The sequence below is a fragment of the Gavia stellata genome, chromosome 1, assembly GCF_030936135.1.
Source record: "Gavia stellata isolate bGavSte3 chromosome 1, bGavSte3.hap2, whole genome shotgun sequence".
In the NCBI taxonomy this organism is placed as follows: domain Eukaryota; kingdom Metazoa; phylum Chordata; class Aves; order Gaviiformes; family Gaviidae; genus Gavia; species Gavia stellata.
Genome location: NC_082594.1, coordinates 97,295,711 through 97,317,431, shown reverse-complemented (window position 1 = coordinate 97,317,431; position 21,721 = coordinate 97,295,711). Strand labels below are relative to the sequence as shown.

The 21,721-nt window shown below is 40.0% G+C and overlaps 1 protein-coding gene across 1 annotated transcript in view; it reads left to right on the top strand.

The window, feature by feature from the left end:
* The window catches only part of PDXK (pyridoxal kinase), a 43,326-nt gene extending 26,179 nt beyond the window's left edge, over positions 1-17,147 (top strand). Inside the window, exons 3-11 of the mRNA XM_059836381.1 lie at positions 2,891-2,995; positions 4,976-5,059; positions 6,978-7,024; positions 9,281-9,366; positions 10,180-10,225; positions 12,911-13,022; positions 14,427-14,563; positions 15,134-15,200; positions 15,983-17,147. Coding sequence (XP_059692364.1) covers positions 2,891-2,995; positions 4,976-5,059; positions 6,978-7,024; positions 9,281-9,366; positions 10,180-10,225; positions 12,911-13,022; positions 14,427-14,563; positions 15,134-15,200; positions 15,983-16,095 — 797 coding nt within the window. The 3' untranslated portion in view covers positions 16,096-17,147. The remainder of the gene's footprint in view (positions 1-2,890; positions 2,996-4,975; positions 5,060-6,977; positions 7,025-9,280; positions 9,367-10,179; positions 10,226-12,910; positions 13,023-14,426; positions 14,564-15,133; positions 15,201-15,982) is intronic.
* Positions 17,148-21,721: the final 4,574 nt, after the last annotated feature.

Genomic DNA, 21,721 nt, shown 5'->3' with positions numbered 1-21,721 from the left:
CTATTCATATTAGTGGTGTAGGCATAGGGATAACATTTCTAGGAAGCTGAGTTTCTTTTAGGTCTTGCAAGGCAGCTCTGGGCCTTCAAATGTGCTCATTGCCAGCTGAGTTATGTCTAGCCGAGGAAGACAGCGATTCCTCGTTATCATCCTTAGCTCCAACCACTCATGCTTTTCCCTAAAGCCAGTTGGACCTCATGTGTTTAAGCTTGCTGTTGGCATTCCCTGCTAACTAGCTTTGGGTTCAGGGCTATGCAGTGGTTTTTTGACCACACGGTATTTATCTGGATTTTTTGCCTTTCCCCTTTCAACCATAGTCCCTCTCCCTGGGACCCCAAGGTAGCCATCCTTCAGTTAGTAAACCTCTTCTGAACATGAGTAACTGGCTTTTTCTTCTGTCCCTCTACAGAAGCCACTTTTCGGTTGTATGTTCCACCAGGAGGGTACGATAAATGCAGGGTTGTGGGATTTGCCCCTTGTTCATCATGTTACATGAAGTTACCCAGGGGAAGGGGCGTAGGGTGGTTTCATTCTTGCTGCCTGTTTTGAGTTTGTTTGTTTGTTTGTTCTCACTGGAACATAATCCAGCTCCTAGTAAAATCATGGTTCTTTGCAGATCCAGTGAAGGCTTTGCCCTTTTTTTTCTCTCTGAATAGGTGGGGCTTCCATGAGAGCTTCCCTAGTTTGTTTTTTTTTTTCTTCCAGTTATCATGGGATTGGACTTCAGGTTGTGTTACATGTGTTACCAGGACGTAAAAAGGATCCTCTAGATAACCTTGGAAGGCATTGCTACAGAGTTTGGACTATGTCCCTGCCTCATGTGGGTAATTTACTAGTTCCTGAGCTAAGCTGGGCTGCTACCTAACATTTTGTTTCTGTATTTATTTCCCTCCCTCAGTGGAGGATCAATGTGACACTGACCCTGTGCATTGACTGTTTAAGATGGCTTGATATAGGAAGGTGAACTTTCTGTTAAATGGTGAAGGTGCAGGGTCCCTCTGTAGAAATGGCTCCTGAGAGTATCTGGACAATCCATCATAGTTATTTTTATGGCCATGTGTAAGATGAATGACTCCTCTTTTGCCAGCTGACCTTGATTCTGGGTGAAAACTGCACTCAGTTTCATTGATGGGCACAATGGAATAAAAAGGACTCTTGCTGAGTCCCTCTACGGCCTGGCTTTGTGGTGCTAATAGAAGTAAGAGATTCAGGGAAGAGGAGAGGGCAGCTTATTTCTCTCTGAAGCTGCAGATATGACAGAACAAACATCTGCATATGTGTTAAATAAGCCAAATATTTGAGCTAGTTGTAGTCAGGGGTTCCTCATAGACTTGGAGCTAGACGTGTGCCTAGGTGTTAGGCATGGCTGTTCTGAGTATCACTGTGTTCTGGAATGGAGCTACAGCTGTAACATACGGGAATCCCTCACTTTTTCTGTTTCTTCACAAAGACTTTTAAAAAAGCATTTCCTAGGGAGAGAATTGTAGTGGCTGATGTGAGTCAGTCCCCCAGCCAGCTGGCACCGAGTCGTGTTTTGGAGGCTAGGCCTTTGTGAGCTGAGGAGAACAAAATGATCCATCTGCTCACCCTACTGTGGGTGTATTTGCACTCATAAGAAGGAAAACTGAAAAATGTGCTTATCCTAGGCTCTAGGCACCTTTTGGCAGTTACTCTAATAACACAGTTTAGAGTGATAATCAAAGCCAACAGTTTTTATCACAGAATTTTCTAACTCCAAGAGCAGAAGTTAAAACAAAATACCATTGTCTTCACATGGGGGTGGTGTGGAAGAAGATACCTCATTTAACATTTCACTTTTCCTAATTCCAGCTAATAAAAAATACAAGCTTTTTAACAAACTCTGAATTTATGGAGGTTGGAAGAGTTAAATTGTGGGTGCTTCATCTAATATGCTGGAGGAGGCCCCATTCTTTCTACAAGGGAATGATGGCTGCCATCTAGAATGACAGGCTTTGACAACGAGGTGCAAGGTGCATTTACATTTTTCAACAAATGTTTAGAGTCTGTCAAGGAAGTCAGTGTCCTGCCCCCCCCCCCGCCTTGAAATGGGCTGCCATGGAGCTTGGTCCATTGTTTGCTGAAATCAGTTCAGCTTCTCCCATGTAACTTCACCTTCCATCTGCTTCTCAGCCAAGAATATTGGCTTGTAATTCTTGGAGATCATTCAAGGATGAGAGTGTATGGATATTACTTGTCTGTTTATAGTGTCTTTCTGATACTCATTTGCCTTCTCTGGGATCCTCAGCATTAAAACTGTGCTATTTCTGGAAGAAAATCTGTCCGATGACATTGTATGTTTAAAGAGCATCCATGACAATGTTCTGCTGTGGTCACTGTTCATTACATGCAGGTCGCAGTGAATGCCCTATCTGATGGGTGTAGCAGTGCTGCATGCCTGTGTCCAGGCAGATCCTCAAGACTGTTTAAGCTTGTCACCTAGCTGTCATTTTCTTTTGTATTCTTTTTTCAGTAGAAAATAACAAAGATAGATTATACTGACACCCTCCTCCAGTGAAGTCTAAAACATACGTTTGTCCCCCTCCACATAGGAAAGGAATAGTTGCATAGGCTCTGTGGGAAAACTTGCAGGAGCTTGTGTGTGCTCTGCTCAATGTGCTGATAAATGGACAGTCGCAAACTCCAGTGTAGTCACTCTAGTTCCTTTGGGAAACAGAGGTGCTAAGAAGTTGTTGAGCACGTTAACTGTTCTGCTGACAGCAGCTTTCATTTGGCAACAGTGTTTTACAGAAGAGGAGATGGAAATGCCTTCTGGTGCTAATACCTGATACGGTCCCTTCAAGTGTATAATCTGTGTGATCCTAAATAGAAAATCGAGCTCTTGAAAAATTATCTGGCATTTACTTTGCAGGTTATGCCCACTGGAAGGGTCAAGTGTTAAATTCAGATGAACTTCATGAACTGTATGAAGGACTAAAGCTGAACAAGGTCAACCGGTATGACTATGTACTCACAGGTAAGAAGAGCTTATGCCTTGGAGTTCCCATGAGATGTAAACAAAAGTAATGAAATATAAACCATATCCCTTCTTATTCCAAACAAAGCAATTACATTTTCCCTCCTTTCATTCCTCCTGCAATTTCATCTGTGTATTATAGTCTCAACTGCTCATGGTGTTTAGTTTGAAACAGCCAGTGTTTTCCAGCCTGAAGGTTATAATTGAGTGGGTAAGTTGATCCCTTGTATAATTTATAGGTTTGTACAGGCCAGTCATGTACAGGCTTAATTAATGTTTTGGAAGTGCCTCTACTGAAAAAAGGATGAGGAATGTCAGAGTATTATTTTAAAATTTATTATGAAGACATGAGTTTAACCCTTTCTCCTAAATTTGCAGTACTGACATTCTGAGGCACTATAGCATGATTTTATACACAGATGTCTGTCCTTGTTTTTTCTACTTGACCTTTAAGAGGTAGTGCTTTGGATACAGAGCAAAGTATAAGCAGGGTTGGGTTTTGGGTTTGACTCTGTCACATCTCTTGATTTTTTTGCTCTTGTTACTATGTAGGTCCTCTGAGTGGATACAGTTCTGCAGGATATAATGACTGTACGGTGTTTTCCTTTGCTTGCCACGAGGTGCAAAGTGTTTATAAGCATCAGCAAAGAGAATTTCTTCTAGAATGCTTTATAGGAAGGAGAGATTCTCTGTGCAGTTTTTACTAAAAACTGCTTCTTGTCCAATTCCTGCTTCTCAAATGTAGATTACTGATCGGGTTTCACCTCAGTCAGAGCTATACATATGGTTTAGATTACAGTATCAGTTTTTTGTAGCAGTGAACAGTAATTTTTTAAAGGTAAGCAGAACTATATCACCAGATTTGATTGATTTCATGGCTTCCACATGTAGGGAAGTGCTTTATACACAGAGAAAACTGGGGACTTTAAGTGTATGGTTTATGACCCCAGAGCAGTCATTCTGGCTTGAAGGGTATGGCATGTCTGAAGAGTTGTTGTCTACCAGCACAGGTGATTTTAAACAAAAATCTTTGCTTGGCCTTTTTGACTGATTATCAGGATTTCATAGATATAATACAAAGCATTTTGGCCAAAAATCTTGGAAGCTTTTTCCATTTCTCTGCAATATCTAAGAATTGATCAATTTTGTGAGTAAAAAAAAAAAAATAATCCTCAAAATATGTTTTTAAATATTTATAGTAGAGTGGACATTTCCAAGCTGAAGGTTGAAGAACCTACCTTGCTAAAAATAATACTATTAAATGAACTAAAATAAATGAAAATAAAATTATTAATTAATAAATGTTGTAAATAAAGTTAATACCTAAAATAAATATTTAAAGAAACATCTATAAAATAAAGAAATTAATGATGAAATAAGAATATTGTGGTGCTAGCATTGTGATTAGGTCCTTCAGATACAATAAAACTTATTTCCCACTTATTTCACTGCTAAGCCTAATAATAGGAATTTTATTGATATATTGGCCATTGCTCTAAAATATTCAAGATTAATTCTCCATTGCATTAATGTGTTGGACTGTATCAGCACCAATATTAATAATAATAAAAAACCTGCTTCAAACCAGAGTATGAGAAAAGTATATGGAATTTAAAATATTTCTTACTTACTACATGATAAATAGTACTGATTCACATAGCTGTTTTGAAGAAAAGGAATGTTTTTGCCTTTCATCCTGACCTTTTTGTATATATGTTGAAGCCTTTTGAAGTTGTATGAGCCCTTCATATATAACATACTTAGTAAATGGATTTTTAAGGTTATATTTGTAGTTGTGCAAGCACTGTCTGAATTTGTCTTCCACCTATTATTCGTGAATGAAATACTAAAACACCTTAGTTCTAAAAATGCATTGTTCCAAAGAATGAGAAGTATGCAGCATTCCTATCCAAAATTAAAAAAAAAAAAAAAAAAGGCGTTCCTGAAAATAGACTTCAAAAGTGTCTTTTTTTTCCAAAGGGTATACAAGAGACACATCGTTTCTTGAAATGGTGGTGGATATCGTCCAGGAGTTGAAGCAACAGAATTCTAACCTAGTATATGGTAAAGCTGTGTATTATGATTCTTTCTGCTTCGTCATTGTATATGCTCATCATTTTCACATTTTAGGATGAAAACGCTGTTCTGGTGTTACCCAGCGTTTCACAATCATCTTGTGCTCTGATCTGGCTGGGACCAGCTGAGGCTCCAGTGAAGTTTCATTTCAGCATTGCTTAAGTGTTGAGGGAGTTGTTTCTTTATCTTTCTGATTTTATGCCTTTCAGTATGTTTCTCGCGTTATGCTGTCCAAAGGAGAATGTGCCTTGAGGACTGATTGCTGTATCAAAGAAAGGCTTGTAAAATCCCAGCCGGCTGCCATTGTTCATAGTTCAGAGGCATAGGCTGTAAGTGCTGATAGCTGAAGCCTCTGCTTGATTTCCAAGTCAGTCAAAAGCAGGATAGACTCTCCCTTGTTGCCCTGCCATTGTTTCATGTTACATCCCAGAAGAAGCGTCTTACTGTGCCTTAGAAGCTTCCTAATTTAGCTTACACTCCAAGGCTTTTTTAACTCTGGTGCCCTCTGCTAAGATTACCTAGGAGCACTAAAGGAGCAAGAGACTGTAGCAACTACTGTCATTAACATGTCACGTCAGGCTTAAACCTGTGAGAAAAGATTCTCCTCTTTCCTTCCTTACTCTCTGAGTGTTTCAGGACTTTTGAACATAACCAGCATAGGGTTGAATTGAGCAAAACATTTAGAGTGACAGGGCAAAGCCAGTGGAGATTTAGTGGGATAAAAAGCTGTGAATGATGGTTTGAGCCTGTCATCTTCAGGTTCAGTAAACTGTGTGTTCAGGAAACAGGTAGAATGGTTCACAGGATTTGCAAGGTGTAATAATGCAGAGTGTGATATCTGACTTAAAATTAACAAAGCACAGGTCTCATTTAGAAAAATGTAGCAGAGATATCTTTATGAGCTCAGATTTTGTTGCTTTTTAGGTTTTATTAACACTATTGCATTGTGAAAGCTAAAAACTCGAGCTATGAGCAGAAAGAAACATCTAGCCGTATAGAACAGGAAGGATGTGGTCAGGTGGTGAGAACACAGCTAGGCTTCTAAGATCCGTTATATTTAATAAATAGATTATAATGTAAGGAAAATACTTCTAAAATGTAAAACAAATTACCCTCTTTTTACTGACAGAAACTTCCTGAAATACTGATTGGACATTGATTTGATACCTTTTGATTTGTATCTCTTTTTTATCTTGCTAAAAGCTCTTTTAATACAATGAACAATGTTCTTTTTTAAAGTACGAGGCTAGGCTGTTTCCATCCTCACTTTGAAACTGAGGGCACTTGGAATGTTTTGTTAATACTGCTGATGATTCAGAATCTGTGCCAAATGTGTGTTAATATTATTACACCAAGTATGAGTTTATGTACTTTGTCATGGATTTTCTTCTTGTTTCATTATATTACACATAATTTTTTTTATGTGTACACACAGCATTTTGGTGTGTACATTTGGCATGTATCTTTTTATGCTAAAGTAAAAATAGGACTCTTTTCACAGCTATTAGCTTCTCCCACATTTCTTCCCCACCATACTACTATTCCAGATTTTTGGGTGGGGGAGTGAAGGGGAGGGCTCTCTGCATTTTCCGTAACAAAAGCCCCTTTACTCCCAGCAGTCAGACCCTCTTATCCTCATCACCTTCAGACATAACAACATGGAAGCAGGTAGGAAAGGGTGACTACAACCCCCTGACAATTTTTTAAGACACATGGCCTACTCTTTGAGTAGGTAGCAACCAGTAATAAATTTCAGGTTGAGTATGCTGCAAGAACTGTGAGAGTACATAAGCTATCAGGTGGTCAGTGCTGTTACATAGCCACTGCTGTTAGCTAAAACTTTTCCCTCCCACCAGGGTCTCTATAACTGTACCCTATTTCTAAAGCTAGATTTATTCTGTTACAGTATGCGATCCAGTGATGGGTGACAAATGGAATGGAGAAGGCTCTATGGTTAGTACTTACCTGTTTGGATTCTCCGTATAGTGAATATTTACTATATAAAGATGTATAAAGATTTATTAATTTTTGAACACCAAAACTAAGCTACTTTATCTAAGTGTGGCTTTGGATCCCAAGTACAAGTAAGTTTGTACTTTAATTTCCTGTATTTGGAAGAGTTTAGTATCTGAGAAGAATGATGGCTGCATAGCCCTGGGATTATTTCTAACTCTCTGCTGAGACAACAGGTGGAATACAGACCCTGTCCACGGGAAAATATCCCCCTGCTCCCCCTCCTTGTCTCACTGGAGTTACCTCATCTTCTGTCAAGAGCTCTGTTTTGGCTGGTAGCCTAGCTAGCATTGTCAGTGATAGTGTGAATTGACATATCACTTGAACCTAAATGAAGATGACTTATTTCATGTGAGATCCAACAGCTGTTAGGCATTGGGCTGTGATCAGTGACAGAAGGGTTCTGTGTGCCAATACCAGACTGCATACTGACAAAGAAACATTCGTTTTTGATCAAAACTAGCAAATAATTTCGGTAAAAATGCAATGTGGGAAGACATCAGCAATAATGGTATTTTATGTTTTCTTCTGCCTTAGCTAGTCATGTACTGTGAATTCCTCTTCGTCCTTGTACCATTTTACAGTTTACCTGCTTATAAAACATCACATGAAGTGGCACTTAGTAATAAATTTGCCATTGCTTTTGTGTTCTATTCTTTCATTTTACATCTATTGCAATATTTAGTGTCCTTGGCTTTTTCTAACAAGGCAGAAATCTAGCAGCTGTAGAGCCACCTTGCAAAGCTTTAGCTCTTGGGAGAAGTTACAGCCATGGGCCTACCTAAGTCTTTTGGGTGGAAGATAAGGTACATGGAAGAAGAGGAGAATATTTGACATGCAACCCACCAACTCATTCCTGCCATAAAAAGTAATAAAATCATTATTTAAAATGCCTTGGTTTAGACATGACCTAGTCTTGCATTTCTGTCTAAAGGCAGCGTCCATGTGACATCATCGCTTCACCACGGCTGCATGAGTGAGCTCAGTATCTGTATGACGGGTGTTCTGGTAGCACCTAGTGGTCAACACTGTGGTGGGGTTGTACCTGTTGCCGATGGAATTGGAATGGGAGGCTGTAACACACGGGCACATGTATACATGCACCCTGGCCTGCGTAGCTTACGAGACTAACAGAGAAAATAAAACATGGGCAAACAGGGGTATTAATCCTGTTTTAGCAAATGGGGTTCTGTCAGAGAATATCAGCTGCTAGTAATCACCGAACGTTTATTAAAGGTTTTGTTAAATTGAATTATAGCAGCACTCAGGAAGGTGAGCTGACCCCTGAACCCATATAACCCAAACTCCTAGCTGAGCTCCAGTGTGTGCCAAAACAGCTAATACTTTTCATCTTTGAGTCTGAAGAGCATACGGCCTGGTGGGTTCCTGTTACGCCTTAGTGTATGTCACCTGCTTAGACAACTAATCTCCCTTTGCTGATGGGCCATATTTAGCTAATGAAGATGGGATAGAGATGGAACAGATAGGCAGAAAGGGGAGCATTGGCCCTTTTTACTTGAAGAGCTGATTCTGCAGGCAGCGAAGTATGCTACCGTTTTGTTAGACTTGGGTGCAATACAAGCAAAATCTTTTTAATGTCCTTATTGGAACTGCTTTATAGATTAAGTTGTACCAACAAACTACAAATCTGATTCCTGTTCACACATATTGATGTACAGCACACCCTAGAAATACTGCACTGAAGAAAGGAGGCAAAATAATGCATACCATGGATGACACTTGTTCCTAAGCCCCACAATGCAACACAATCAGTGTGGGCACACGCTGCCACAGCAAAGGGCTTCTGTACTGTTGGTACAACAATAAAGTAGTTTCTTTTGGAGGTAGGGACATGAGAAAGGGTTTCCCATACTGGGACACTATTTCCTCAGGCTGTTCTGTCACCTTGGTGAGAGGGAACCTGAAAGTTCTTCATCCAGGCAGCACTTCCATGCTGCCACTTCAGGCCTGTCTGCTTAGCGGTGCTTCCCATTGCCTCCAGTGAAAGAAAGGCTGTTGGTTGTACTGTCGCCAGCTGGAGGAGGCACTGCCAACTTTAGTTGCTGCTGTGTAACAGTACACTGGGAGCTGTCAGGTTACTCATGAATAGCATGAATGGTAGTTGAGAGAAGGAGAGTTGCTGTCCCACATCTTGGATGCCACTGACAACATTTGATACTGTTTCTTCTCCCCTAGTATGTGCCCAAGGATCTCCTCCCAGTCTACAGGGACAAAGTTGTACCTGTTGCTGATATCATTACTCCTAACCAGTTTGAAGCTGAGTAAGTACTTATTTCCTTTTATAGCCAAATAAACTTGGGGATAAAAGCAGGGGAGACCGATACCCGTTCTTTTATTTGTCTCAATACAGTGCCATACATATGTATGTATGTGTTGGGTTTTGGTTTTTAGCTGTTACTTTCAAGTGGTTCTTTTCAGCAAACCTCCAACTGTTCCGTATTGAAACCAATAAAAAATCTGGGAGTTATGTGAGGAAAAGATTTCTCTTGTTTTCTCCAGTCTCTCATTTTCATGATTACTTCCTGTTGTCTCCAGAGGCCTGTATCTAGGGCAGGTTGGAAAAAATACCTCTCTTCCCTTCCTCGTCCTTACCCATTCCTAGGAAAATTTTTATTATATGTCAGAATATCAAAACTGAAATAGTTTGACTCAAACCCCCAAAATTAGATTTAGAAATACCACCATGGCAACATCTCATAGGAGTTAAGAATTTAAATGCCTCCTGCCTGTCTTGTCTACATAGCTGTGACTCTGGTCAGGAGACTATCTGTTGTCATACATCACAGGCTGTCCCCCTAAGGGGAGGGAGCAGCTACATGGGAGATGGAGGGAAGACATTTGTGAGGAGATTTTGTGGTACAGGAGGGAGGTTAGTACTGGTATGAGCCCACTTCAGAACACTGTGTGTTTGTGCACGTATCTTTAAAGACAGCGGTCTGGTACAGCAGAACTTGTAGCTACAAACCATTTAGGCCTGTATGGTGCAGTCTAAGCTTTCCTCCTTTCGAAGAGTAAACAATGCAGTCATTGCCTGGAAAACTTGTGATCTTTTAAGATTTCTGTTTCATTCTCAGGTTACTCACGGGCAGGAAGATTCACACAGAAAAAGAAGCTTTAGAGGTAAGGAGGCAAGGGGTAGGATGTGTTAAGATCTCTTTCTGTATTCCTGCCTGCAATGCTGCAGTTTGCCGTTTGTCTTTAACCTTGAAGTCACTTTGGCCTCTATCCTTTTTCTCCATTTATCGCTAAAGCTTGTGCGCTCCAGGAGCAAAATACTTGCTGTTCTAGTGTTAGACTTCTGAAGAAACTTCCCGAAAGAACTACAGATAAAGGCATTACAGTGCTAATGAGTAGATCTGTGTGAGCTTCTTTTCCTGGAGTGTAAGAAAGGTAGCAGCAGCACACATGGCAAGTAACCACACGCTGTCAGTGCTGTGGAAGTGCACTGGTTGGGGTGAAAACCCCGAGGTGACCCTGGGCATTAGAAACCTGCATGAGTCGCTCCCTCTGCTGTCCACATGTGAGTCGTGCAACAGCAGTGCTGTGTTAGGACAGCCGTTTCTAATTCTCCCATACAGACTGTTTGCAAGGAAGAGCGCTTACTAGCAAATTCTTACAAGGATTGATTGAATACACTCTGAATCTCTTCCTGACAATGTTTGCTGGTGCTCTGTTTCTCTTCCTTAAATTCACTCAAAGGGGAAGAGAGCTGGGTTGCAAAAGGATAGATTGCATAGATGAGAAACCAGACTGAGAGTGATGGCCTTCCGGTACTTCCTGGTGAAAGACAGACAAATCCACAGCATTGATAGCTGCTGTCATTGCCATACAGAGATGATAGATGGTCTGCAAATATACTACGTATTGAGGTGTAAGGATTTACCCTTTTACACAAACTGAAGGAAATAAAAAGCTGCAGGGCTTGGTGATGATGGACAAAAATAGGAATGTGGTTTTACTGGTGTCTTGAGAAGGGCTGAGCTCTTTTTGACTAGTCAAATGGTTTCATAATGGACTGATGTTATTTCTTCCAGTTTGGTTTTGAACTTCAAAGGAACACAAAATCTTTAAACAAACAGCAGCTGCAGCGGCACCCTGAAGAGTAGCTGGGGTCTGTCAGCCCAAATGTTTGTTTTTTTTCTCCTCCAGCAACTTCATACAACATGGGTTGATTACCATCTCTTCACGGCAGGAAGCAGCTCCAAAGATCTCAGCTCTTTTAATTCCACCACCCCCCAGTTTTATGTTACCCCACTGTGCTGAGCAGGGGTGTTGAACTATGCTTCATGCCACTAGCTGCTAACTACAACTCAGTTCTATTCACATCCTTGCCAGTGGAACCACAGTCTTGAGAACAACACTGTTAACTGAGCAGCCGTTAGTTTTAGGTTTGCATATTTCAGTTGCAAACACGAGTTGCATGTGCTAAACAATTTTACAAGTTAGTTTTCTGACTGTCTGATTCATGTGATAGCTCTTACTTGTGATGGGGTTTAAAAAATCTCTTCTAAAGAGATGGAATTATACTTAGGAATGGAAACATTTTAAAAATAGTTGCTTGCAGGATATTATATTTTAATCTGTCTGTCTCCCCAGCTGCATGTCATATATAGGTCTATCCTTCTGAGTGGTAATCCAGGCTTGAATTTGTCCCCTTTGGAGGTGGTAGGAATTCTGGCATCCATTTCCATGGTGACATGCTTTCATTCATTTCTTTAGCAAGACTAGTGACGACAGTGTAGTCTTCTAACATAAAATTAAATATGACGTAATATTAATGTAGAAGGGGCTAAGTCCTACAACTAGAAACATTGGTGATTAGGTTCTTGGTGAATTGTGACTGAGAAATGAAATTGAGTTTAATGTTACTTCACAGGTTGATTATATCAGCATATGCTGGTGGATTTGCTGGTTCTTTAAAACCTAACTGATGTCTGTGCAAAGAGGTCTGACAGTTGAAGAAACTTGGAGGCTTAGACAAGAAAGAAGAGCAACAGAGAATTAAAAAATAGCAGAAATAAATCCTTCTCATGCAGCTGTTCATGAGTCATAGCTAGTCTGAGAGGATTTTTAGTTAAACTCTTCTGGGAGAATTAATATTTTATCTGTGTTTTATGCTAAACTCATTATTGAAGTAATTCTTTCTTCTGTGAAATCAAAATTGCTTCTGTAGCAAGCAATTGTGATGTCAGAAGTAGAGTATTAATGAGTTTAAGTGAGGAACACACTGAGTGGAAATACACCTGCAAAGGTACATAATTTACAGGTGTAATTTGGGGTTTGAAACAGAATGAGAAAAGAAGATTGAGACGGACATACTTGTGCCTCTGATTTAGCTCTTTAACTCTTCATTTTTGCTAACTCTTAAAGTAGTAGCTAAATAAGACTTCATGACCTGGAGTTATTGGCTTTCTAGCAAGTGTTTCAAGATGCCAGCTCAAGTGCATGTGTCTGTATATTTGTTCTCTTATTCTTTTGATAATATGTTCTGAAAACATGATGCAGACAAAAATTCTGGTCACAGCTGAAATGGTATTCTTTTCAGAGGAGCATTCAAAGATAATACAAACAGAAATGCTTGTATATTTTAATAAGTGTGTATGTTTAAATACAGATGTTTTGATTCCCCTATTTCAAATTAATTCCCCTTAATTGAAGTGAATTCTTTGAGTAGAAACTGGTTTTTCTCTTCACAAAAGATGCCAAAATAAGGTGCTTGTCAAAAATCCTCAGTACTATGAGTGATGCAAGGTTTAGTCAACACACATTGCAGTCACTGATTCCTGCCTTTTTGCACATGGAAAGGTAATGGATATGCTCCATGCCATGGGACCAGAGACTGTGGTGATCACAAGCTCGGATCTACAGGCACCTCTAGGAAATGACTACCTAATTGCTCTGGGTAGCCACAGAAAAAGTAAGTCATGAACTCCTTTGTTAAACTGTGCTTTCTTTTAACTTGTTCTGTGTTTTCAGTTACTTTTTGAAGAAGTAGTTTCATCAGCCCCATCTGTAGTGCATAGAAGGAGCTCAGATCCCTAAGTGAACAACTTCTACAGTAATGTCAGAGCGGTAAGAATGGGGCTGCTCCATGAGGGAAGACAAGCTGGGAGCTGAGCATGATCATAACGCAGGCAGAGCACTGCCCTCACCAACAGGGCACAGGCTCACAGTATCTGAATAAGGTGAGCAGAACAGGGGTGGTGATGGTGGTCAGGTCCCTTTGACAGTCTAGTGATCATCGGAGAAAGGTGAGACAAACCAGGTCCAAGATTAAGCTGGAAAATCCAATCCGTAAGTCAGGAGAGCAGGGCCGTACATGGGTACACCTACAGCATATCTCAGGCAAGGATGCTTGTGCCTGGGCCTGAGCTTCTGTACATCTCCTGTGCAAGTGGGCAGAGGGTGCATGGGTGGAGGATGTCCTAGGTGAGGTTGATCAGGACTGTTAAAGCTCCTAGTAGTGTCCCTGACAAGTAGTAGTGGTGTAAAACAGGAACTTTTAATATTTTGAATGCTTTTATGAAAAGTCACACTGTCCTGTTAGTAGATTGTTCCTCCCCTAATGGGTTGTAAAATGTCCTCCTGCTTCTTCTTTATATCCCCTTCTATACTGTCACCAAGATTCACTGTGTGTTTGCACAGTCGCAGGATGTTTTTACCTGAGAAGGGCATAGTTATATGGGATAGTATATGATCTCATTTTATTGTTCATCTATGGGATCTAAATGTGGGCATCACATTCTGGACTGCTGAGAGACCGAAAATGTCTTGATATTTAAAAGAGACTCCACTAAGAATCAGTTGGTGGGTCTTAGCACACAGTACATGCCGGGTCTGGAATAAGTCTGGTCATTCCGGTGGTGATTACAACATGGCACATGGGTCAGATATTCTCTGCTCATGTCTACAGCTGCTCTTGTGCCTCCATACAACCGAGAGATACTCTAGATTATGGTTTATGATGCCCCATCTAGGATTCGGCAGTCTCCATAAATAATGTGGTTTCCTGAGTAAGCTGCTACTGCTGTCTAAACGAAAATAGGTGGCTGTCAATCCTTCATGAAAATGAAGGTGCTAGCTACTTGCTCCCTCTTAAGTGAAGTACAGTATATAAGTTGTAAATGCTATCCCAACTTAGCACAGTTTTGAAAGGTTGTACCTTTTAAAAGAGCTGGTACAAAGTTTACAATAATCCTTAGTTAGCATCTTTGCGTTCCAAACAACAAAGGAATTAAAATCTGGTGACGCTTCTAAAATATAGTAAATGCTATTGTATTAATTGCTGCGTCTATTACTTAACTGTCTATCTGTGTTGTAGCTAAAGCAGATGGTACCAAGATGACACAAAGAATTCGAGTGGAGTCTCCTAAAGTGGATGCTGTCTTTGTTGGAACAGGAGACTTGTTCGCTGCTATGCTTTTGGCATGGACACATAAGCATCCAAACAATTTGAAGGTGTGGGAGAAGTTATTCGTCTCTCTGCAAGTTTAGATTATGTTTCTTTTTTTGTAAATTACTTTTAATCTATTACATTATTTAAAGAATCTCTTCTGTTTTTGGCTTTTTTCCCTCACCTCAACGGGGGAAAAAGGCAGAATTTCCCTTTTGCCAAAACATTTTAGCTTGTACAGCTTTGGACGGTCACATTTCAGTCACATGGACTTTGTAATTTTGCCAAGTAAAACGTTGTTGTCTCTAGAGAGAGAGACTGCATGCATGTTTGTAATTATATTTTCTGCCCTCACGTCATAATAAGTACTGAAAATTATTTACCAGATTTATTTTTCTGTTTCTTTACCTTAAGGACATAGAGTCCTTGATATGGGTCTATGGTTTCTAATACCTGTTTCGGGAGAATTAAGAGAGTCTAAAATTTTTTTTTCCCAAACTCTACATTACATAGTTGTCATCCTGTTTGTGTCTTGTCAGTCATGTTTGCCCCTTAATAGCAGTGGTTTTGAAATAATAATATTAAACTAGGCAGCTGAAATTTTACTAAAACCTGAATATATTGTGTTAATGCAGGTGGCATGTGAAAAGACTGTGTCAGCCATGCAACATGTTCTGCAAAGGACCATTAAGAGTGCAAAAGGTAATCAGTTCAAACTGTGTTCCCATGTTCTGTCGGCATTTGCATCAGAAGAAACATTCAAAGAGCTTTCTGGGTTTCCTGACTAAAGGCAGCCCTCAGTGCAGAAGCAGGCAGAGAATTTACAGAATGAGAGTTTGGTAGTCTTGTCAGTGCATGTTCCTTACTGTCCTCCAAGCCTATTTTTGACAACATCCAACTGAAGATGTCACTGTTCAGCTTGTAGGGGGACCACAGTCGTGCTGACTGCACTTGACTGCTTTGCAAAACAGGGGTGGAAGAACTTGAGGAAATGCTGAGTTCGATGTGTAAGATGTAAGAGAGCTGCTGTTTTAAGTGTAGCTCACTCACTTTCCCCTTGAGTGCATGTGTTTAGTATTGAGAGAGGTTTATCAACTAATAATAAACTGTCTGTTTGCTGTGTTGGCCATGTGAGGAGTGATTTCTCCCCCCCCCCCCCCCCCCCCCCAGCTTCTCTCCCCTTGGAGTTCCCATGTCTTTCAGTTCCTAGGGAGATCTATATGGGATCTGTGGTCTGGGAGTATGTCTGTGTCACTTTCTAATAACAGCAGAGCCGTGTTTCTTTCCTGGAGAGAGGTGCAGAATGGGGGTGAGAAGAAATCACAGTGCTGACCTGGATCTTCCATCCTGGAAGTCTTTAGCAGGGGGTAGTAAGGGAAATTGGGGAGGGGAGGAGGGCAGAAACAACAGTGGGGTAACAGAACAATGTAACTTGTTTCTTTTTATACTGCTGTTTTAATGACATTCTGATGTCATCTTTTTAGCACAAGCTGGAGAAGGAAGCAAACCAAACTCAGCCCAGCTGGAACTGAGAATGGTCCAAAGCAAAAAGGACATAGAAAACCCAGAGATCATAGTGAAAGCCACTGTGTTATAAAGGCTATACGTCTCCAATAACGCACAATGTATTGATGTCCTCATTTCTTTCCTGTAAATTGTAATTTTTGCCTTAGATCTGTGACAGAAACCTGACTTTCATGAAATAGTGCCCAGCATAGGCAGATATCCACTCTCAGACATATGTGCTGGCCTTGCTCAGTTTTAAAAACAAAACAGTTAGTGTGCATTGAAGCATATTACCAGGTATCAAAATGGCTGTCAAATTCACTTAAGTCTGTATAGTTATCCAGGGCAAGAGAGTACAGTGTTCCTGCCTTGCCAAAGACTTTAGATGTGAATTTGCTAATGGAATGCTTGACTGACTGGAAAAATGTATTTCAAGATGGCATCTAGTGCCGATGGAGCTGGCTCCATGCTCCCTTTTCCTGGAGATATCTGGTTACCTACACTGGTATTGAGTATCTCAGCTGCTATGAAACTAAGCAGGGTTAAAACTACACACAAAGTTCTGGTTGTGTGTAGGAGTACTTTAAAGATGTTTGGCATTTAAGTACTCTAAAGTGACCTTGAGGTGTTGTTCATGTTACTGATAACTGCTCCTGTTTCTTGTCTATGAACAGCTGCAGTTTTTGCAGGTACTGGCTGCTTATTTCTAATGTCTGTGGGTGCGCATATGATTTTCTTCCAAAAGCTGCTCCAGAAACATCTTCATTAATAAGATAATATCTTTATTCAGTAGCACTGGTTAGAAGTTTGTAGTTCTACCTCTGAGGCCAGGTTTGATTCTTTTTTCAGTTTTTAACTAAGGACAAACATTCTGTAAGGACAAAAGAGAAAGCAGCTCTTACTTTGAAAGCTGGCTACCCTAGTTTGTTCTTCATAGGTGGATGTATTTACAAACTACATAGGGTACTTATACTTAACAATAATGAGCACTATTGGCAGGCTTATCAATGAAGCAGTGTGGTGAAACTTAATATTTTTAGTTTAGTAAGGTTTAGTAAGTTACATATGTTTACCGAATTCAGTGAAACATACAAAATTAGTTTGTTCGTAATGTAAGTCTCTGCAGCCTATGCTGATTAGAGATGCCAGAAATGCATTATTATTAATGCATCTTTATTGCAAAATTCTGCTTCATAAGGTTTCAAAATGGGATTCTTAATAATTTCAGCATCCTATACATCACAGCCACATATTATACCAGTAGGGCAGATACGCTGACAGGTACTGACCACTCGTACTTCTGTATGATTTCTGTATGGGACTGAGGTTCTTGCTTCTCCCAAGATGAGATCTAGTGTGTTGTTAAATCCAAATTCAGTTCATGAGCTTTATTTGTCTCAGATGGCTTAGGGAGATTAAAATTGCATTTCTTCTTGCAGTGACATGAAGCAAATTTGCATTAGAGGAAAGGGCTGAGTTTTTCTTGATTACCTGAGTATGCTCAGGAAACTCACTCTTGGGTATCTCCCAGGTACCTTTCCTGCATCTTCCTCATCACACCTGCCTAATTGATAGTGTCACTTGCATAGCTTGGGAGACCCCAGAAAAGCTGGTTTGGAGATTGCTTTGGCCACTGAAGCCTTCACTTATCCCACCATTTTTGTGGATTTTCTGCCATTGTAAAAGATAATTGATTTCACCTAGTAGAAGAGTAATTTGTCCTTAAAGTGAATTTTTAACTGAATAGATTTTTTTCATAGAGTAAGATTTAATAATAAATACATTTCTGAAATCCCTCATTTTCAGTATCTCTGAAAGCACATGAAATTTAAGAGATTAACATGTTTTGCAGTAAATGTAAGAGGCAAACTTCAGGCTTTCACTCTCAACAACTACTCATAATTTTATTTCCTCTCAAGCATTTGGCATTAAAAATGAAAAAAAAATTCATATGACTTAAGAATTTTAAGGGGAAAAAAAACCCCAGAAATGACCTACAAAACGTGACTCTACTGCCACAGTTTTTAGTAACCACTGCCATGAAATAATGTTCTAGCAATAATAATTTTGGTGATGTGAACAGTTGCTAAAATTAACAGTCAGTAACAGAGATGAGCTCATGGCTGATATCCAACATGTAAAAAGACATGAACTATCTTAACAGTGTGTATAAATATCTGATGGAAAGCAGCGAAGAAGGAGCCAGGCTCTTCTCAGTGGTGCCCAACAAAGGGATAACAGGCAATGGGCACAAACTGAAATACAGGAAATTCCATTTAAACATTAAAAAAATACAACTCAGTGTGATGATGATCAAACACTGGCACAGGTTGCCCAGAGAGGTTGTGGAGTCTCCATCCTTGGAGATATTCAAAACCTGACTGAACATGGCCCTGAGCAACCTGCTGTATTTGACCCTGCTTGTGCAGTGGGCTTGGACTAAATGGTTTCCAGAGGTCCCTTCCCACCTGAACCATTCTGTGACTCTGTGAAGTGCAATTGCCTTTCTTTGCAGCGCTGTGTTTTTAAATTGATGCAAATATTTTTTTTCCTTCCTGAGACACAAACTTCCAGATAGGCTGGGAAATAGCTCAGTATTAATAATTTGCCCCCTTTTTAGACAGGCTGCTTTTTGCTTGGGCAGTTGTGCCAGGAATACAATTGCCTTTTTTGAGATAGTTGCTTTCAGCAAAGATATTTAAATACTGTAGCTGGTGATGCATTTCAACAGCTGAACACAAAAAGATTTTAACTGTTTCTAGCATTGGTTAAAGAAGTGTTGCATGCCATATTCCAAACATAACTATGAGTTTATCTTTTAAAATAGACTTTTTCACATGGAAGCGTATAATCCCTACCATCCTCTTGGGAAGAAGGGATCAACATACTGAACTTCCCCGCCTGTATATATTACGGTTGACTTTGTGGCATTATGCTTGACACCCTTACCCAGCTGTATCCAGTTTTGCAGCTCCTACGGATCACATACAAAAATCTTTCAGATGGCCAAGCTTTGAGACCTCAACTGTGTCCCTCAGATTGCCAAGGATTAGATGAATCCCAGGAGCAGTTCACGTGCAGTAAATGACATTTGATGTCTACGGTCCCATGCCTCCAGCACAGATCTTAGCTGGGTCTGGAAGTGGCTCCTGGTGCACTGTCTCCTATAGCCAAAGCTGTGGATTGTCCAGCACCCCCTGCACCAGCATTAGCTTCATAGCCAGTCACGTAACACGGCCTGGCGTGGGAGCTGCATGGGGCTGAATTGAGAGCGCCATATGGTGGCCATCCCTGCACTAGTGCAGTCCAAAATCGAGGTTCCTCAGTTCTTCACGTCAGGGGATCAACAGGAGAGAGAAGCTCAGAACTGGCCTGTTAATTTTTTTTTAAGCAGCAATAAGTATGCACTGTTAAAATTTGCTGTTAGAGAAACCCTACCTGTTGTAACCATGTGCTACAGAAAAGCCCTTTTAGTAAGTGTGAGACCGTACAATTTTTTTTACCGCTAAAAAAAAAATACACTTTCACAAGGGAATTGAGAGAAAGGCAAGGGCTGGTTTTCTCTGAAATAAAGAAGCTTGGAATTTAGGAAACTTAAAGCTACCTTGCAGACAAGGTTTTATCTGTAAACCGTAATGAACTGTGATCTTGCCATAAAAGAGAAAGTGGTATGTTTGTTGGAGCAGCTTATACCTGTCAGGTGTGATCTTTTCCCACTGCTTCAAAGAATGGATCAGTTCAGTAATTTGCACCTTCCTTAGAATCTGTGACGTATCTATGTTAAAAAAAAAAAAGGATAATGATACTACGTGCTCAATTTGCAAAAGCTCGTATTTTGCAGTAGCTGGATCCTGTAGCAATGGGCTGCGAGCTGCTTCTGCTTAAGTCCCTGGGAGTTGCTCATGTGATACCTGTTTTAAACTCCCACTGATCTGATCTAAATTAGGTCAGGTTTATGTCTTCAATGAAGAATTGGGCTTAACATCTCTTACCAGGAACAAACATCAGAAATCATCTGTAAATATATTCTGTAGCTAACGTTTTGTAGTCACAACAGGCTAACAGGTATTTTTAAATGTCAAGGTATACATACTTAATACTTGGATGCATTTTTATTTGTTCAGAGTTAAACAGCGCTTTTTTTAATATTTGCAGAACAAAATTCAAAGACAGCACAGACCTGTCCAATCTTTTATTCCCTCCTCTCCTCCTGCATATAATATCTGTATCTATTTCTCAGTTCCTACTGTCTTTCTGGTGCAGCTGGAAAGTGTCTCAGTATTAGATAGCTGCCCACTATTTATTTAAGGGCTTGGAGGAGACTTATCAGTGTTGTCTGATCCACTTGCAGATTATTAGGTAAAGAAAAATGGTTACTCTAAACTAGTTTAGGTCCCAGCCCATTACAGAAGAACAAACACTTTAGCACAGAGAGTGGAGTCAATAACTAATAATAATAATCTTCCATGACTGTCCTAACAGCATGAAAGGTGTCTGTAACCCATCGGTCCAGCATTTACAAGTTAGGGACTGCTAACTTCACTGCCACGCGTACTCCCATGTGTATGTGTGTAGTTAGTGAAGGACGCTTCTCATGCTGAAGTACACGTACGCATGGGAGTGGGAAATGCTTTGTGTTTGTGTCCAGTCGCCGTCCCCACCATTCTTTCTTTTCACTTACTGGAAGTAATTTGTGTTGGATCCCTTTTTTCTGGAATGAACTTTGCAGTGTCTGTGGTCAGCCATTTTGATTACTGCAGGCCTACTCATTTGTGGACCCATCATGCAGGAGAGACCAAAAGTTGTTTACAAATGATCTACTCTATTCTGGGCCTGGCTTAGTCTCTACGTGCTTAAAATTCCCATGTACCTCTTTGGGAGGCGTGCATAAAGACATTGTGCTAAAATCAATGCTATTCACACTTGATACAAACATGTAAGAAATCTGCAGTATGAATTGTTAACGTTAATATTTGTTTGCTGATTTTTATCATAAGCAGGAGAAATCTATAATCATGTGTTATACAAAAGAATCAGAGGTCCAAGGTTTCCAGCTATTCATACTGCCTTTCTGAGTATCTTAACTGTGTCTTGATTGGATGGTGTTAATTTGTTGTCTGAGATACTTATGGTGATTGTATTGATTTATTTTATTTTAAAGTATGTGGCAAGGAAGATTGTAATAAAAGCATTTACATTTAATATACCGTCCACACACAAATTGTTAGATCCTATTTTTGAATATGTTAATAATTTCAGAATTAAACAGAACAAGAACAGTTTGATAGTCTTGCTGAATAAAGAGGATGTAATTAAAGGTTTCCTTAGTTATAGCCTAGTATAGAGAAAGGGTAATAATGGAAGAGCACACATTTGTGCACTGTATCATCTCATTGTAAGATAGTAGGTATGTGGAAGCGAGTAACATCCTTGTTGTCTTGATTTTTTTTTTTTTTTTAAAGAAGTTTCATGGGAAGACAACTGCTGGCATTCTGCACCGCTGCTCTTGTATGCTTCTTACTTGCATGTGTAGGACCTCTCTGTGTTGTGCTCTTTATTCCTGCATACAAGGTGAGACAAGGGGCTTGGAATAAGAACCACAACTCATTTTGAGGTCTGTTTCTTGCGCAGTGTTTAGCTGCACTCCCTTTCACAGAGTAATTTTTATCTTACTGCGTAGGTTAGAGCATATAAGACTATACAGTAGGAAACAATTG